At 37.2% G+C, this 20180-nt stretch overlaps 1 protein-coding gene across 2 annotated transcripts in view; it reads left to right on the top strand.

Annotated features, from left to right (window-relative positions):
- The window catches only part of Adam7 (ADAM metallopeptidase domain 7), a 48454-nt gene that overhangs the window by 12908 nt on the left and 15366 nt on the right, over nucleotides 1-20180 (top strand). For both annotated transcript variants that reach the window (NM_020301.2, XM_087585493.1), the window contains exons 5-16: nucleotides 761-837; nucleotides 1812-2001; nucleotides 3688-3741; nucleotides 5734-5805; nucleotides 7275-7444; nucleotides 10075-10159; nucleotides 11875-12002; nucleotides 13828-14002; nucleotides 15369-15458; nucleotides 16620-16815; nucleotides 17227-17329; nucleotides 18252-18438. In NM_020301.2, the coding sequence (NP_064697.2) occupies nucleotides 761-837; nucleotides 1812-2001; nucleotides 3688-3741; nucleotides 5734-5805; nucleotides 7275-7444; nucleotides 10075-10159; nucleotides 11875-12002; nucleotides 13828-14002; nucleotides 15369-15458; nucleotides 16620-16815; nucleotides 17227-17329; nucleotides 18252-18438 (1527 nt within the window). The remainder of the gene's footprint in view (nucleotides 1-760; nucleotides 838-1811; nucleotides 2002-3687; nucleotides 3742-5733; nucleotides 5806-7274; nucleotides 7445-10074; nucleotides 10160-11874; nucleotides 12003-13827; nucleotides 14003-15368; nucleotides 15459-16619; nucleotides 16816-17226; nucleotides 17330-18251; nucleotides 18439-20180) is intronic.

Below are 20180 nucleotides of genomic sequence, written 5' to 3'. Positions count from 1 at the left end.
GTATTCTGGAGATATAGAATATCTTTTCCTTCACCTTTGTAGAACTTGTTTCTACAGCCATTGAATAAAAGCACTCCTTCTGAACAACAGTATTCTTTAAAACTCTATTTCCTCCATTTAAAATGACTTAAGTGTCTCTACGATGTAAGCCACTATGTAGTCTAAAGATAGAGGAAAAGAACAAGTGTGAGATCTTAGAAGGCCATACAAGTGTTGCCTCTGGGCTCATTAGCAGACAGAAGAAATGAGAAGAATGTTTGCATGATGGAATTACAATGAGCAGTGTGCCATTGTAATAGATAGCAGAGATAGATGTCAGCTGGATTAACACAGAGAAACAGTAGAGACAGACAAAATGGGAGGTGGTTGGAGAGCAAGGTCTAATTCTAGAAACATCCAAAGCTTGTCTTGGTTTAACAGGCAGTGAGGGGATAACAATATTTCTTCAAGGATCAGAAGGCGGATGGAAGGAATCAAAGTCAAAGTTATAAGAGAAGGGTCACATCTGAAAGCTATTCCATGTCCCAATAGACAAGTTCATGAAGAAAGAATTTATATAAGCATTTATACACAAAGTAGTCATTCAGTTAGGATAAAAAGTCTGTAAAGTAGATTCACATGTCTTAAATGAATGCCACAAATAAATTCAGGGCAAATGTCACCTATCAAATGCTGATTTATTCTTGACAAAATTAATCAATTGTCAATATTCATACAGTCTCAATATTTATACCTGATTTAATTGACTCTTCTGTCTTAGGATCACTGTTTTTACCAAGGCTCCATCATACATGAATTTGATTCTGCGGCAAGCATCAGCACTTGTAATGGTCTGAGGTAAGGTAAAGTAGCTTTTTAATTCATTTCCTATAGATTTAAACGACAACCACTTGAGTGGTTTCTATTCACCAAGCTTCATAAATATAAAAGTTAATGGAAAAGGGGGCACTATATACTCTCAGTAGTGACTGTGTACTATAGCCTGTGTTTATGCTCATGTTCACCAACAAGGAACCGAACAGATAACTTTCCACATAGTGGGTCTTCAACACAGGATGTAAGGGTTAAAAGATGGAAGGAAGATTCTTGGACACTGTCTACCATGTTTTCTCGTAGTAGAGGCCAGGATGCTGAAATTACACAATTGCTTAAGCATGCCAATCTTGTGAATATTCGATTGATTCAGCAGTGCCGGTCTCCTGACTCTGAGCTCTAGGGTTCTTCTGATGCTACTGTTTTTGTCACTTTTCTGTCTACAATGGCAGATCCATTCTGGTCTCGAAAAATATAATGTCAGAAATAAAGCTCATAATTTTTCTGTAAGTCTTAGACGTAAAGATAAAAGTGGAAGATGTGAGGAGAGATGGGAGGCAGAAGAAAGAAAAAAGTTCTGTATTCATTCGTCTTGACTTTCCTTGAGTAGCTCCCAGGATTTGCATGAGTAAGAACCTCTTTTATGACAAAACTATACAACAGAATTTGTAGTGTTAGATACTTACTCTACAGTTAGTGCCTGGTGGATGGAGTAAATTTGTGCAGAAACTTTGATGTTACTATAGTTAAAATCTGGTTTTCTGCCTATGCTCCAAGCAAAAATTATGCTTCTGAAGACAAAGGTTAAATTGGCTCCTAGAATTACTGACTCACTGAAAGGCCACAATGCTGTGTTACATGTTTATTGCCCAAATCACCCAGCTACATGCTGAGGATGTCTTAATTCCAGTAGTTTCCCTTTCTTGAAAAAGCTAATGTTAATAAAATAGAGTGGTATAGCTACAATTCAGAATAATGTTATGTTGCTCTTTCCACAGAGGCTTCTTCAGGGTAAATGACCAGCGGTACCTCATTGAACCAGTAAAATACTCAGATGAGGGAGATCATTTGGTGTTCAAATACAATGTCAAGGCACCTTATGCTACCAATTACTCCTGTGAAGGGCTGAATTTTACCAAGAAGTCTACTCTGATAGATGCTAAGAATATAGAAGAGCATAAAGTAGAAGTGAGTATTCTAATTCCTCTTTACCTCAGGAAGAAAACATTTCTGATTTCCATTATGATGATCCAAAGTCTCAATAAAGAAAAAAGCCTTCCACCATCCCTACAGAATAACAGCGTTAAGTCTGTAAGCAATAGTGAAATGAACAGGAAAATTTGCCATATCCCGAATCCTATCTTTGATGTGGGCTTTCCTTGTCTTCCTTACCATTTTGGTGGGATGTTGTTGATGACATAACAAGCTTACCTCTTACATCAGCCCCAGCAGCCCCAGTCATATGGTAAAGAACAACCAAGGTTATGAGATTTTCAGTGATTTCAGGCTTCCATAGAATCAGAGACTATCTTCTTGACTCTCCCCTTGATGGTAGCTGGAAGGCTGCAGGCTTGTTTCGCTCCTCATGTTCATAGTCTACATAAGGGGTATCTACAACAGTATATGCTTTCTTGGTTGAGTAACCCAATGAATAAATAATTACATAGTTAAATCTATGAAAAGAGGCCTTGGAGACTGCTGAAAAAAAAGCACTTGTCCCATAGAGCTGAAAATTTCCAATTTTCCTGATATTTGTTTTTCCTATGAAGGAAAGGCTTATAAATGTCCTTAGAAAGGGTAGGGGCTACTAGGAAAAGTAAAGGAAATGTGAGTATTCTGGGCAGTTATTTCACAGTTATACATGTTTGTATGCAAATATATGAGTGTATGTATAGATATTAATATTATTATTCAAATATATAAGCTAGTTGCAAACAAGCCTAGTTGCAAGCTGTTTTGTCTTTAATTGAAAAAGGAAACTTCAAATATAAAAATGCTTAATTTGTAATAATTTATAACTCTTATTTTGAACTTTAAGTCTAAATAAAAAGACAAGACAGTCAAATGTGGAATACTACTCAAGGTTCATTAAAACGTTAATGTGTAGATTCAGGTGTTTTAATAACAATAGTTCATCATTGTATCAGATACATTCATTTACTTCACTGTAGAGGTAAATATTACAAAAATATACCATCCCACGCTAGTGCTGGCTCCAGTGGGCCACATGGCATCTGCTGGGTATTTTCATCTCAATCAGCAAAGCATCTCAACTGCTAAGCTCCCAATCTTCATCCCACACTGCCTCTGGCTACTCCCTGAGCCGGGCAGCAGCTGCCCTCTTGCAACTCTCAAAATGCTGTGGACTCTGCTCACCTTCTGAGCATCTGCCCCCAGTGGTTATACTCACAACTCCCAGTAACCCATTAAAATCAAAACTCAATAAGCTTGTAATTTAGCAATCAGATTTATATTTTAAATTCTCATTCCCCAAAATGTCCACACAATAAACTCACAATCAATTGATAATGATATAAACTGCCCACCTAGATAAGACAAATTTTCCTATAAAATTCCATCCCTTATGAAATATTCATTAGTACCTGTGGCCCCTTAAGGCCACACAGATCTGGGTGGTCCTTCTCCTCCTCCATCTTGGTTCTTCTCCCTCTTTCTCCTCTCTCCTTCCTTCAAAACTCTGTCCCTGCCTTACTTTTTCACTGCCCCATCACAGGCCTTGCCTCATCTTGTGACTGCCTTCACCTGCATAAAGACAACAATCTACACTTTATCTTCGAATACATTTCTTATCATGAAAATATTGTTTTTTTCTATTAAATTGGTTATGAGTTTCACTAAATTGTATATTTTCAGGACTATCACAAAGAAAAGTTCATTGAATTGTTTGTTGTTGCTGATGAATTTGTGGTAAGTTCTCAGATGTACATTGTGCTTTTTATTCTCTTTAAAACTACAGTTATTGTTCTCATTTAAAAAGAAAGAAATTCCATTCTGAATTTACACTTCTGCTTTCAACTCCTCAAAACAGAGGTATATAAAAAACTCTTGAGTCTCTTCATAATCTAACAAATTAATGAAAAATAAAACCTCCCTTCTTTGAATAATTTATAAAAGCTTGAATACAGATGATAATTGAAAGCTTCTAAATGCTAAAACTTAAGAAGCAAGTTTGCATCAAAATGAGAAGGAAAATTTAGAGGTTGTGTTACCTTTCTTTGAAGCATATAGGAAGACAGAATTAATGTTGCCACTATTCTAACAAAGTAAGGGATAATACTTCCCAGTGGTGTCTCTAGCCATGAAAGTAACCCTGAAGCAGGGAAATCACTCAGAGTACAGAGAAGTAAAGAGTTCAAACTATGAAAGAGGTAATGAACATTTAAAACCTGGGTTAAAAAACAGTGGTGACTGCATGAAGGCAACCCAAGGCATTTGATAGTATTTGAGAAGCAATCCTTAGGAGTTTTCCAGAAATGAAGAGATCTTCAACCAGATAGAAATAGAAGGAAGTTTCAGAACAGTGAAGAAAGGTATGAGAATATATATTTCAAATCATTTGAAAAAAAAAAGAGCTAGGTTGGTCCTGTGCAATTTGTATGCCACATGCTGTAAACAGTAGAAGATTTTGTTTATATCAAGAATAACACATTTAAAACATCAATGAAAATATTATTATGCTCAGATTTGGCCAAAAATATATCTGGCAGTGATGGTTAAATGATTGAGAGAAATTATGCTTACAATATAGGTATGACCACAGACCCAACAACTTCAAAGAGGAAGAAGAACACACATGTATGAGTTCTGGGTAACACCAAACACTGAACAAAGTGTTGGGAGTAAAGGTATAAGGCTCATACCCACATCCATCCCCCTCTACTTTCCTTCAGAGGCAAACCTTAACTGTGTGGTCTCCCAGACATCCCTGACTCTTTCTCTCCAGGGTAACTTTAGGCAGCCTCTAATAAGATTCATGTTTTCCCTCTAGAATTTAAGGGTAGTGTTGGAGAAAAGGAAACAGCCATAAATAGTAATAGAAAGCAACATGAAAAAACACAATATATTAAAAGAGAAACTTCTCAGTAAAATATGGACAAGATGCCCAAAAGATGAAGAACAAGTCATTTGTGCAGGTATAAGGAAGACGCTTGTTGACTGTAGAGAAAAATTTCAGAGACTTCCAGCAGGATTTAGGAAAGGACTACCTGACTTGCTTTTAGCATGAAAAAATTGACTATGTGTGTTCCTACAGAGAATTTTTCTCTATTATTCAATACATTTCATTAATGACTAGGAAAAGAAATATAGTTAAAAGAGCAGAATCAAAGTTAGAGCCTTCTGAGCTTTGTCCTGGAGAGATGGGATAAGCAGATTCCTGTCCTTCTGTAGTATATGGCTCAGCGGGATCTGTTTTGACTTTGTGTCTTCTGATTTGTTACTCTCAGGCACTCAGGGGTCAGGGGAAGTAAACTTGATGATGCTTGCAATGCTATGGCTGCATCTTTAACAGTGGCCTGGAAATAAAAATGTACTCTAAAGGACACCAGCTAAGCAGTTGCTTTAAAAAAATAGACTTAATAAGAATGGAAAAGGAGATATCGAAAGTTTAAAGGAAAACCTTAGAGAGTGCTAAGCTAAAGCACATCTTCAGAGATCACTATGTCTAGTTATTTTATTTCAAAAACTATCAGGTCTTCCTAATTTGATCATTCTTTAGCACAGTGGAAAGAGAATTCTTCCCCATTGCTGTAGAGATCTCTTTTGTTTTGGTTTGGTTTTGCCTGCATTTTTGGTTTGTTTGTTTTGTTTTTGTTTTATAGTATTTTATAGTAAGTGAAGTATTTTGCTGGCTTTTTCCTCAACACTATTAAGGAACAAATGTCATATTTATGTTTCTAGTACCGCAGGAACAGTAAACCCCAAAACAAGTTAAGAAAACGAATTTGGGGGATGGTCAATTTTGTCAACATGGTAAGTTATGATATATTTAAATCAATCTGAAAGTGTAATTATAACAGACTCTTTAGGGAAGGTCTCTGAAAGGACTGTGGTGTTTTGATATTGACCTAACACAAACCACAGATCTAACATGTAAACTAGTAAGTAAAGATCTCTTCAAAATAATCATACCAATAAACCATAGCACTGAACTTTTGCTTTACTAAGTAAATTACACTTAATATCTAAATAAATTTCAAAACTTGGTCATTGATGAGGACCAATGAGATGCCTCAGTGGATAGAGAAAGGTGTTTGGTGCACACCATGCAAGGATGGTGTCTGAGCTCAATCCCTGGAATCTCCATGAGTGTGGCAAGACAGGAGAGATGCCATTAAGTTATCCTCAGACTTTCACAATTATAGTTGCCATATGCATCTGCTCCCACAATACAACATACACACACACACACACACACACACACACACACACACATATGCACACGCACATGCACACGCACATACCACAATAACAATAAGTAATAAAAATTTTAAAATTCTGTTAGCACAAAAATTTTGAAACAACAGATAGACAATTTGAGAACCAAGCATGTAACTATTCGGCCACACTACTTTAAACTCAGTGCTCTGTGCTAGTCTGTAATTAAAAGAAGTCATGCTGTGGTTTATTGCCTGTACTTTGTCATTCGAATCAGGACAACTTCATTATAATCTATTATTAGATTATCTAAACATTAAAGAATGAGCAATGTTATTAAAACAAATTGTGAGTTGCATATATCTTCCTTTGACAAATCATTCTAACATATCCTGGGTCTATTACTTGGGTAAAAGAGATGCAGAGGAAGACACTGAAGGAATAGCCCACCTAGATTTATGGTGGCTCATTCAATAGTTGAAGGACATTTTTCTATTTGCAGTTTTGCTAACCACTTTAAACATCTGTGCACACTCATAGGTGCAAAAATAAATGTTCATGTATTTTATATAAGTAATGAAGAAATTGGAATGCTAGGTCATATCTAATATGCATATTATTTTAGCTCCTCCCTACAGCATAAAATCCTGTCCTTGTTTCATATTTTCAATGCTTTGTATTCAATTTGGGTAATTACTGTTGAGTCAGCAAGGTTTCCCCCTAATTATTCATAGCTTTCTAATGTGCTCATGAAAGACTATAATTTTTTCTAGTATTTTCTTTCACGCTTATCATTCCTATCTCTATGCTGAAATTAAGGTATTTTCAAACATCGTTTTACCATACTAGTTTCTTTATCAAAATTCATGGAAAGTCAAACAGTACTCTACGATCTAATGATACTCTGCATTGTAGTTCAATACGTCAATTTATAAAACAAGGGCTGTGCTATATAAAAAGTACATAACAAGTTAAAATTGTTTTTTAATACACGGGAATAAAGGTAATAATTAAAGAAACTTCTAACAATTTGATTCTGTGAAAATTATTTCCTCTTTGAACAGATTTATAAAGCCTTGAACATTCGTGTGACTTTGACTGGCATGGAAATATGGTCGGCTGGAGATGAGATAGAAATAGTGTCCAATCTAGAAAGTACCTTATTGCATTTTTCGACTTGGCAAGAAACAGTTCTCAAAAAGAGGAAGGACTTTGATCATGTGATTTTACTGAGGTATGTAATTATTCCACTTTCCTTTACATATTGGACAGACTATTGAATGACAAAATAGGACCCAGGAAATGGTTTTTGGTAGGTAAGAGTGCTTCCAGTGAAAATATGAAGGCTTAGATTTGAATCCAAAGTATCTATAATGTGAAAGTTAGGTGTGGCCATGCATGGGTCTGGGATCCCAGCAGGATGAGTCAGACAGAGACAGGAAGATCACCATGTCTTGTTATCCATCATCCCTAGCTCCAGGCTCAGTGGAAGATTCTGTCTTAAAGGACTGAGGCATGGCATGATAGAGCTGGACACCTGACATCCTCTTCTGGCCTGTGATGTCCACACATGGGCACATACATGTGTACATACATGTGTAAGCAAATCAGACACATTCACACACAAAAGTAAAAGGAAAAATAAAGTAGAAAAATATAAAACACAGAAGCATTTAAAATTATTTACTTTGGATATTATATGAAAACAAAATATTAATTATGGGTATAGAAAAATTCCAAGGTAGAATATTTAATATTTTATAAGATTGAATATATATATATATTCAATATATATATATATATATATGCAGAGTTGAAAATATGCCAAAGCAAGGTTGAGGATCCATTGACATTTCTTATCATCATCATCCATGGCCAAGCCCTCTCGAATATATCACCAAAACCAAGCTTTCTAGATAATCTTCTCTGATAAGCTTAGCCTTCAATAGCCTCAATATTCCTGCATAAAAGTTTGAGAGGAGCCATTTAATTATCAATTCCTCTGCTCAAAAACGCCTAGCATTATACTTAGCCCAGAGAAAAATGATAGATATAGGAATGAAATTCATAGCACCTTCTACTTGAGAACAAAAGCAGCTTTCAAGCATCTCTTTGGATGCTGGTAACATCACTGTGTTAGAGACGTGCCTGTTCTACCTACTTCTCTGCCTATAATGCCTATATGTCTCCAGAGTTCTGTAAATCCAGTCTGCGGATCCTCATTCCAGGATTACCTAGAGTACAACATTCAGGCTGAGCTCAGAAGCAAGCAATTTCTAAAGCCTGTGACGAGCCCAGTCTAGTTACTTAGTAGATTAGTAAGAGTGAGCCAGTCTATCAGTTTTCATCTGAGAGATCCGCAGCATTTCTCTTCAGAAGTGTAACTGTGCCTGTCTTGGACTTAGACATTCATACACTGTCAGGACGAAAAATTTTGGAGGTTAAAGCATAGTAAATATCACCATAAACTTCACTGTGGACAAGATGGAGACCACTATGTATTTGTTATTTGTGATTGTGTGTGTGTATGTATGTGTGTGCATCACAGAGCATTTGTGAATATCAACGGACAACTTGCAAGAGTTAAGTTTCCTCCTTTTACCAAGTGGGTCCTGGAATTGAACTCGCATTGTCAGGCTTGGTGGCTAGCACCTATATCCACTGGTCTATTTCACAAATTCATATATAAATTTTAGGATATGTATCACTACCTAAATAGGTATAATGAACAATATTTTACTTTAATAAAATTTTTCTTATTTAATGGGTAACTTCAGATCAATAAGTTGTTTGCAAACAGGGACTTAAAGTCCCTGCTCAGTGCCCACCCACGCATCATGTCTGGGATTTCTTATGCATTGAGTTATGAGGTATCTTCCATCTATAGTCCCATAGATTTAGAAGCAGAAAGACAATGCATATGACATTGTTGTGTAATGTTTAAACTCAGATGACTTTGGAAGAAAATCAGCCTCTCATCTCTCCTTCTCCAGTTCTTTATATATCTTACGCTCTTCCAAGAGTTCCAATGCTCGGCAAGCCCAGAAGGCTAAGCTCCTCTAAGAAGTACCAGCAAACACTGACACATAGAACATTAATATAGAAACAAAGTGCATCTTCTTAATTAAAAACAAAAGACTGAAAGGATCCCTTTAGATTGTCTTCTTTCTTGTATTTGAATTTTCTGATATTCTAAGTGTTGTCTTCTAGTTCATTATAGCTCTGTTTACAAAGGTCCAAGTCTAAGAGCTGCACCCAAGTCAAGTGAAAGTTAGATTGCCTACAATGTAGATATTTGTTCCTTTAGGGATTGTGGGAACAGACTTTTCTTTACACAAGGTTTCATTTAAGTGTCAGATTAGAGCTAACATTGTTCCTTTAACTTTCTATGATTGATAAATAACTTTCAGTTTCATCAACCACATGGTTCTTAGTGCTATATTTCCTCACTCTATTTCCACTCCTGCATTTCCCTCCCAAATACTTTAAAGTTTAACTGATTACCTCATTGTAGTCAATGTTTGTTTTTGTCATTTAAATTGTTTTATCCAGAGTAGAGCACAATGTATACAAGAATCCAGAAAAAAAATGATATTCTTCACTCATTTTGTTTCCCTTAGAAAAAAATTACATCCTGTGTTTTCCAATTTCATCCCAAAACCACAATTGTATTTCTCTGTACCTCTATGTTTCAATTGAGCCCAATATCAACTTGGGTCATCCACATGTCCGTTAAGTGTGGAGCTCAGAGGATTGTTCCAATAGCACAGGGATTACCACTGTGGTACTTCAGTGCAGTTTGAATTTAGGGTTAATTAATTGTTCAGTTAAATTAAGAATAAGTATTCTTGTATCTTGTTTCAGTGGGAAGTGGCTCTACACATCTATGCAAGGAATTGCTTACCCAGGAGGGATATGTCAGACCCTTCGTTCATGCAGTGTTGTTAAGGTGGGTTGGTTGCTTAACATTGTACCATTTAATCGCAGTGTTTGAGTTTTTGTATTTATCTGAATCACATTGAAAACTGTATATAATCTGTATTTGACCTATATTTCCAAGGTATGTTTTGAAGAGACCTATATGTCCTATAGTAATTGAAAAAAACAATGAGTTGTGAAAAACTGTGGGTAACAGTAAGGAAAAACTACAGTTCAACCCTCAGGACAGATATGAGACCACCACAGTGTATTCCATAGTTGTAAAATTTATCCATGTATTAAATATAACAGTGTATAAAACTCATTCGTGTGTTAAATATAGCCATTTATAAGGACAAGTAAGTCCCGTGGTATTTTTGGATTATTTAATCATCATAATTGCTTTTGAACTAAATAAATAAGTACAAAGGCCACTTAATGTGCCATATCAGGACAGTCTTGAAAAAAGTAGAGAGCCTATGAATCATTGTCTCATATTGATTGGATGACCTTTCTCCAAGTCTCAAAGCTCCCAGTAAATACTATTCATCCAACTCTGTTCGAGACCTGGTTGAAAGTATGAAGGTCTGTATTTATCTGCTTGCTATCCTTTCCTGGTTGCTCTGCCCTCAGCTTAGTCTCGTTCAGACTTAAAAGCTTAAAAGCTAGTGCTTGTTCATATAATGTCACCAATTGATACTTCACAATCACTTTTGTGACTGTCAGTTTGCCTTACTATGTGAATGGCATAAGACCTGCATACAAAGGCTAGTTACCCCAATTGAAGCTATTACGATTTCAATGATCATACTTTAGCCAGACATAGAAGCACTTGAAGCTTTATATGAACAAACTAAAATAAAATTCTATTAGCATTATCATGACTGTGTGGCGTATTCCCCTTTGGATTTTCTAAAGCAAGAAGTAGATCTATGAGGCAAGGCAGCAATAATTCTGCCGTGAGTTTTATGATTCTGACTTTTAGAGTTTTCTCATAACACAAACTCCCTCCACAAGATTATATAGCTCAATATGACATGGTAGATTGAATATGGAAAACTTCTCTGTTGAGGTCCCTGGAATATCTAGCACAGAGAAGACAGCAGCACCCTTTATAAAACTGTGTGGGATGCTTGCATTAAGTCCATATGGGCTTCTGCAACAAAATACCAGAAACTGAGCAGGTTGTAAACCACACAAATGTATTTCTCATAAAAGTGAAAGCTGAGAAGTCCAAGAACCTGATCCATTTGTATTTGATAGCACTGCACTTCCTGACTTCATGTTGACAGCTTCTCACTGTCTCCTGTTGTAGAGAGGTTTCTCCTAGTCTATTTGAATAGGATACTGATACCACTGCTGGAAACCCTGTCCCCCTGGCCTAAGTATAGTAGTCCTTGAGGCTCGAGGCTTCAAAATATAAGTTTTGGAGGGACGCCACAGTTGGGGTTATAACATTAGTTATTAGATTCTAGCTATTTGGAAAGCAAAGCTACCAATACAACAAACCGGAGTGTGCCGTACACAGAATTATAAAGTTAGAAATCTGTAAGAATGTCATTTCCCAACTTCATTATAAATTGTAGTCATAGACTTAAGTATAGATGAGATGTAATAAAGTCTATCATTTCCCAAATCCATACAAACTAAGACTTAGGAATCAGGCCTCTCAGACACTCAAAGTGAAACCTATATACTACTTAGAGATCTCGTATAGACGTCTCTTATTGCTGCTTTTTCAATCAGGATCTTCTGCCAGATGTAAATATAATTGGCAACAGGATGGCACATCAGCTGGGACACAGCCTGGGCATGCGGCATGATGACTTTCCATGCACCTGTCCTTTGGGGAAATGTGTGATGGGTGCAGGAAGGTGAGGCTCTGATAATGTATGTGAAGATTTGTCTTTCATATACTTTATAAAAAAAATTTTTCACGTAATACATTTTAATCACAGGTTCAATTCCTCCCATCTCCTCCCTACCCACACAAATCTACCCATTTTTCTCTCTCTTTAGAAAATAAACAGGCAATAAATAAATAAACAAATAAAGTAAAAACACAACAAACACACACAACTCTAAGACCTATAAAAATACGAAGCTGAAAACTATAATGTACAAGGAAATGACTAGTAAAATTAAAAAAGAAATGTTCAAGTATAGCCAACAGTCTATAAAAATAGCATTTAGTTTGTTTTCTGTTGTCCACTGACTGCTGGACTTACTGTCTACTCCTAAGTGAGGTTAATGTATCCAGTGAGACTCCTTTAGAGAAAAGTCATTTTCCTTTGCAAGCAAATGTCAATTAGAGATTGCTCCACAATAAATACTGAGTGCTTTACCTTGTTGTCAGGCCTCAGTCCTGTGCATCTTTGGACTCTTCTGTGGCAGGAAGAGTAAGAATAATGTTAGTGTCAGTGGTTTCTTCTGTGTGGTGATTGATTAAATGACACAATGCTGGAGAGATGGCTCAGTAGCTCAGAGCACATGCTGCTATTGCCGAAGACCTAAGCTTAGGAGCATCCATATTGGAAAGCTCACAAACACCTGCAATTTCAGCTTCAAGGGATCTGATACCCTCTTCTGGCCTACGTGGGTACCTGTACACAAATCTCCACATCAACACTCACAAATACATGTCATTTAAAAATAAATATTTTTAAAACGATGAAAAATTGCTAAAGCTGAAAATGCAGTGACTCTCACAGAGTAGAACTCAGCAACTGATATCAAACTAGAAATATTCTCAGGGTCATATCAACCCATTTAATGGATGCAAACTCTAAAAGTCTTTCCATATTCAATCATTGAAGGGAATCAAACTAAAGGAAGAGAGAAGGGAGTAGAGTGTTAGTTTAAAAGGAGGCACTTAGAAGTACTGATGATGTTTTTAATATTACTGCTGAATTTATTTCTACAATAACCTATATTAATATGTAATAAATATTTTTATTATATAGATAACATAATACATTATATTATAATATATAAGTATCATATATAAGTAATATATTATAAATTAATATATTATATTAATATAATGTAATATAATATAGAACCACTTCATACCAGACACTGTGTTAACTCATAATTATTCTTAAAGAACTAAACACAATGCCATCCTTGACTTGGTTAAGATGTTTATAATCTTTCAGAGATACTAAATCAGTTTTATATTATTACATGGTTATGTTAAGAGGGGCACATTAGAGAGTAGAGAGATGGTTCAGTTATTAAGAGCATTTGATGCTCTTCCAGAGGATTGTGGTTCAATCGCCTGAATCTCCATGAAGTTTTCAACCATCTTTAACTCTAGCTCCAGGGGATCCCTCTTCTAGACTCTGAGTGCATTACACACTTGGTACATAGATATACATACAAGCAAAATACCTATAACATCAAATATAACTTTTTAAATAAGTGGGACACATTAGGGGGTAAATAGGAGCAGGAAGCCTAGACAACCAACTAACTGCTGTCTTCAGGAAGGGATTGTTGGAAGACACATAACCAGAGTTTTTCAATGAAATGGCTTTTGGTAGTTTTAGTTTTGGAACACAACTAATAAGTAATAATAAACCTGACCATGGCTCTACCCCAGTAGTTAGCAACTGTATTTCATTTCCAATTCTGTGTTAAATATTTACAGAATCATTCATGTTGCAAGTCTTTATTTTCACCTCATCTCATCTCTAGCATCCCTGCAATAAAATTCAGCAAATGCAGCCAAACCCAATACCAGCAATTTCTGAAGAATCAGAAACCAGCATGCATACTCAACAACCCACTTCCGGAAGAATTCAATGATTATCCGTTCTGTGGGAACAAGAAGGTGGATGAGGGAGAAGAGTGTGACTGTGGGCCAGTTCAGGTATTTGCAAGTGATGTCTTCTTTGACTAAGTTTGTGCTCAGCTGGAATCTCAGTAAAGGACCATACCCTCAGTGAAGTTAGAGGAAGTTGTTTTATTATCTATTCCGACCCCAGCTCTGGAGCAGCCCTCATTTCAAGCTTTCTTAAGAAATCCCAACTCATTGTGGTAATCTTGCTAGAAATTGGCAACATTCCATTTGCCTGGCTTACTACACCTTAACATCTTGACTTAACACCTAAATCTGACTCCTCAGCCACAAGCAGTAAGTTGTAACCATCTTACAAAACAACTCCTAGTCAGTCAAATTTTATGTAGGGCCATGGGACACTTCCTAGATCATAGCTGGGCAGTTGTAATTTTAGAAAAGTCTCTTTTAATAGACAAATAGCCTTCAAATTTTTCATATAGTTATTCAAGTGTCAAGTATTTTATAAAAGCTTTGAAGGCAAATTTTCAAGTTATTTCTTAGTCTGATTTTAGAAGCTATGTCTTTTGAGAAGTTCATCAAATAACTATGCACCCTCCACTACTTATGTCTCAAATCAACAAGGGTATGTAAACCTCTGGGGATGTGTTAAAATACGAAGCATACTAGGTCTCCAGTGTGGCTGCAATTTAAATTCCAAAAAACCTGCTGAGACTATGTTCTGAGAACAAAATTTTCTGTGTTAACCCTAGACACTGCACAGTTCAAAGTGTTCTAATAGGACAGCAATCAAGAAACTCTATAATGAGGGTGGGGCTGATCTATTCAGAGAGCTTGAGAACCAGTCTTCAACATCTAAGATCATTGAAAAAAGGTTGCTGACTTTGGACACAGATCCATTTCCCTATGCATATTTTGGAATGTTCCACAGTTCTATTCTAATGTATGGATCCTTAGTTGTTGCAGACAAATATCTGTCTCTGAAGTTTTAATTTTGTCCAAGTAGACACCTAAGGAGCTGTCTTATGATATAATAATACATCGAGGGGGAAAAGAGAGAGAATATAAAGTTCAGGTTGAAATTCATGGCATCCCAAGCCAGAGATGTATGATCGGATTTTAGAAAGTGTATTGCCTCACATCAGACTTTAGCACAGGAAAGCAATAAAGGATGGACATCACAGGAAAGCACTGCTTTTGGATTCTGTTCCCACCAATGACAGTTCATAAACTGGGAGGTAATGAAGGAGCATGAAAAAAGGCAACATAGTTTGAGTCCCCAAATGCCAGCAGCTCACAGTAATCTGATTCATACACCAAAGCCAGGGATCCTACATTACATGGAAATCTTGAAGGAGTACAAATTAATTAGACCATGAAACAGGATCCAATTCACACACATACCACTTTGTGATATCTACTTTTTCATTTTTGCCAGGAATGCACCAATCCTTGCTGTGATGCACACAAATGTGTCCTGAAGCCAGGATTCACTTGTGTAGAAGGAGAGTGCTGTGAATCATGTCAGGTGAGACCCTTGGCTCCCAAGGATTTCTGTGTTCTTGGTTTAGCTGCATAGAATAACAAAGCACTATCTGGCCTTGGGTGGCCCCGCAGTACTAATTCCACAAGGGAGTGTTCCTTGTATACACCATGAAATGTTTATTCTGAATTGTTCTGGTGTTTGAACCAGGTGGTGCTCTGATCTGGGGAATAGAGAAGATGCTGGGCATGCTTTTAGGGATGAAATCACATCACCAACACCATTCTTGCCCATGTGTAGATCAGTACCAGTCTATTCGACCTTAAGAGCATGGGGAGAGAAATTTGATCTCCCAACAATAGTTCATGTAAAGGGGAACAGATACTAGACACTAGATGACTGGAGATTGGAGTAAAACGAAAAGACCAGAAATTCAGATAGCTCCAATGATTTACTGACACTTATTTCGCTCCTCTGTTTTGCAAGCTCACAAAGAGTCACCTGATATATCTTCAACTCTTTCTAGGCACCCCACACATTTCAAAGAATGTGTTTGTGTAATCCTCTGAGCAATGAGGGGCAGGGGATTGTTACAGTTTGTGTTGTGAAATCTGATCTGTGGGTGACAGAGATTCTGTGCTCTGTATCTGATCCGTGCTATGCATTAGATGGGTAGGAATTCATTGGAACAATACAGCAGAGCAAGGGTTGAAGAAAAAGTAAGGTAAATGAGTATATCCTTTTTTACCATTTTGTGCCTATGTCTACTTTGCCTAAGGCTTGCATAATACCAAATTCAAAACCATCATCTTGAGCTAGAGAATAGGTTCAGCAATTAAAAGCACCGTCTCTTCTTGCAGAGGACCCAGGTTAGGTTCCCAGCACCCACGTGGCAGTTCTTGACTGCCTACAACTCTAGCTCCAGGGATGTGGCGCCCTCTTCTGACCTCTGTAGGCACCAGGCATGAATACAGGCAGGCAAAACACATATGTGAAACAACTAAAGCTTTTAAAAATACCCCACCATCTTCTTATCTTAAAGTCCCATAAAAGTCATAGCATCTAAAAGTGATAATAATTCTTAGCACCGAGAAGAAGGCTATGAATCAATCTCTTGTGGGTAAGTTAAGTAAATCAGCTTGCCACCTGTGCTTGGTTCTGCCAACTCATGCGTCAAAGATTCCCACATTTTTTTCTCTTCAACAGATGAAGAAGGAAGGGGTTATATGCAGACCAGCAAAGAATGAATGTGATATTTCGGAAGTGTGTACTGGCTACTCCCCTGAGTGTCCTAAAGACGAGTCCCAAGCCAACGGGTTTCCTTGCAAGAATGGAGAAGGCTACTGCTTTATGGGGCTGTGTCCCACTCGGGATGACCAGTGCGCAGAGTTGTTCAGTGGTGGTGAGACGCAGTCATGGGAATGAATGACCAAAACAATAGTTCACATTTCTCTCTTACTATCTTCTAAGAATTTAGGGTATAGTTGGAGATAATATAACTTGTGACATTCTTTCAAGGTTTCACCTAGCATCTCTTGGTTGCAACCCCTGATTCTAATTGTACCTCCAGTGTAATTGATTAGATCTGTATTAGAGCTAGTGTTCATATGCTGCTTTTACGTATCTCTATCCCTACATAAAACACTCTCTGACTCAATACATCAGTTCTCTGTGATTTATTGATTCCATTCCACTGCACCATTTTTGTGGTGTGATTCAGAAAGCTTAACTGTGTGAGGAAATGGAAGTGCTCTATCATTCTCAATATTCATGTTTTCATATTTTTATTTTATCATGTAAATTTGAACCCAAGGAGCTGAAGAGAGTCACAGCCTTTGCTACAGGATGAATCAAAAGGGAAACAGATTTGGATACTGCAAAAATAAGGACAACACGTTTGTTCCCTGTGAAGAGAAGTAAGTGCCCAACAGAAACAGACCTCTACAGAAGTGCATTGAAAACCCACAAACAGCTTTTGTTCTGACAGATTTTACCCTAATTTGCTGAGAATTAGGATGAGAGTGGAGAATACAGGCCCCTAGTTCCCGTCGTTGGCTAAATTTCCTCTCTGTGTTTATTAGCTGGGGCTTGGGAATATGAAGAACAAGGATGGAGTAAGACTGGAGGAAAGCAAGGGAGAAAAAAATGCTACCAGACCAGGGAAAATAGGAATGGAAAAATGGGTTTTAAAGGGAAAAAATAAAAGAGTGAAGGAAAGCAGTGAAGGTATTTAAAAACAGGTGCTATATAGAGGGAAGGTTGGAAAGGAGACTAAGCTACACGGTTAAGGTTCCTTCCAGGTCTGAATGGTGGCATTCTGCACGGCCTTTCACATGTGACAAAATAGGAGGTGGATTGAAAAGGAAACCCCCAAACTTTCAGTCAAGTACACCTTTGTTTCCATACACACTAAGCGGGGAAGGAGTGCCCTTCGCTTCCAGCTCAGTAACTTTCTGCAGTCATCCCACTGTACATGAAATGTTGCGAGAACAGAAACTCCCAGGCTTGCCAGATGTCATAGCTGATGTCCAAACATAAGAGCACTTCTCATTGCTCCCATCCAAGTTGTCCTAATCCAATTTACTAATAAATATTCTTTGTGTACTGGAACACTGAGTTTTGAGAACGAAGAAATCGTTCCACGATTATTCTGCATCCTTTATTCATGCTGGTTCTTAGAGTTGGAGCTTTAAATGTTTGAGAGCTTTCTCAGCCTACTTCGCCATAAATCTGCCAGCAAACCAGGTTTAGAGGAAAACGACTGAGCTGATTGTCTAGGTTTTCACAGTTGTTTTGGTTACTGGTCCTAAATCTGAGAATGTTTTGCTTTTCCTTCAGAGATCTCAAATGTGGAAAGATATACTGCACCGGAGGCCGGCGTTCAGCACACCTTGGAGAGGATAAAACCTATAACCTTAAGAATGTGAAGCAGAATATCTCCATCAAATGCAAAACCATGTTTTTATACCACAATTCTAGAGACATGGGCCTGGTGAATTCTGGAACAAAATGTGGTGAGGGAATGGTAAGAGGAGAGCTATGTATTTGATCTGAATTTCTTGGTTCAGGGGCTTATTAACATTGTCGTTTACTATCATTGGTTTCAAGGCGGGGTTGTTTCTGTATGGAGAAACAGTAAAAGTAATGGCAACTTTTCCTGTAAATTATTAAGGGAGAGGGCAGAAATAATATGGTAATATTATTCTTGCTCAATTGTAGTTATACTAAACTGTATGTAATTGCTGTAAATTTGTTTAAATTGTATCTTAAAATAGGCATTGAATGAAATCACACATGGCTTCTATACTGATTATTGTTACTGATGTCGACAAGCATCCTCATTTATCTTGTTCAGACAACCATATTTACTGGCTAAGTACTAGGCTTTCAGTAATTGGGCTGAATCCCCATGGTCCACAGACCAGTGTACTTGAGAATGTCTTACACAGAGCATTCCCAACAGAAATGCTCTCCTGGTGGTATAGAAGCCAGTGCATACTTGATTTAAGGGAAGAGAGCTGGCTACCCACAGCAAATTGTGACTACTGAGATTACAGCTTGACTTGTTATACTTAATTTTTAACAGAGAAAAAGCATGATTAGCTTTTTAAAAGCTCTATCTTCTGGCTTTTAGCAATTATGATCTATAGTTAACTATCATGGAAATTTGTCGAGTACAGTATAATCTTTTAGTATAGGCTTTTTACTCTATTTTCTGGTTTTTAACAATTATTGTGATCTATAGTTAATTATTAGGCAAATTTGTTGAATACGGTATAATCTTTTCATACAGATGTAGAGCGAGAATAACCAAAACTGAGAGATTAGGACAGACACCGCTTTAATCTGTGCCCATTTCTTTATGTTGGGTACATCCAAAATCCTTTCTATTGGTTGGGGATTTAATTCAGTGGTAGAGCACTTGCCTAGCAAGCACAAGGCCCTGGGTTTGGTCCCTAGCTCCGAAAAAAAGAAAAAAAATCCTTTCTATTAACTATGTTAAAATATTCTGTAAATTATTATTAATTGCAATCATTTTGCTATACCATGAACCATTAAAAATTACTCTTCCTGGTTAATTGAAAATTTTAAGCCTGTTAACTAGTGCCACTTTCTCCTTTCTCTGGCTACCCTGCCAGCCTCTGGAAGGCAAAATTCAGTTTTCTGCTCCTTTAAGATTAAGGATTTTATGTCTCACACATGATGGAGAATTCCTCATCTCTGTGCCTGCCTTAGCTCACATATCCTGCCTCCCACACTTACTCAAGATGCCACAAATGCACATATGTCAGACTTTGATTCATTTTTCAGCTAAGTTATACTCCATAGTATATTTTGTCACACTTTTTTGTCCATCCATCTATTAATGGATACTTAGATTGATTCAGTATCTTCATTAGTATGAGTAATTCCTCAACAAACATAAGTGTACAGAGAAGTCTTTTTTAGAAGGAAAGTTCTACCTAAAGACAACTCAGGGCTCCTTGGTTCCCATCTGCTTGGTTAGAGTACAGCACTAACAAACAAAAATAAGGCCCAAGAGAAGAGAAGAGATGATAGGAATGGTGGAACACTGGAGAATGAGAAGAGGAGAGGAGGAAGAACAAGAGAGTGAGGAGAAGAGGATCATTCCATGCATTGACTTAGAGGAACTGTGGTGCTACCTTTTGGCTAAACACAGATGGTGAAATCAAAGCAAGACATTTCTTAGCATTATACCTGAGTTGAGCTTGAGAGCAGAGATTGGCATGGCTGTCACAGTCATGG

This window comes from Rattus norvegicus, chromosome 15, assembly GCF_021556685.1.
Source record: "Rattus norvegicus strain SHRSP/BbbUtx chromosome 15, alternate assembly SHRSP_T2T, whole genome shotgun sequence".
Taxonomy (NCBI): domain Eukaryota; kingdom Metazoa; phylum Chordata; class Mammalia; order Rodentia; family Muridae; genus Rattus; species Rattus norvegicus.
Note: the sequence above shows the minus strand (reverse complement) of the source record. Positions and strands in the feature narration are given on the sequence as shown.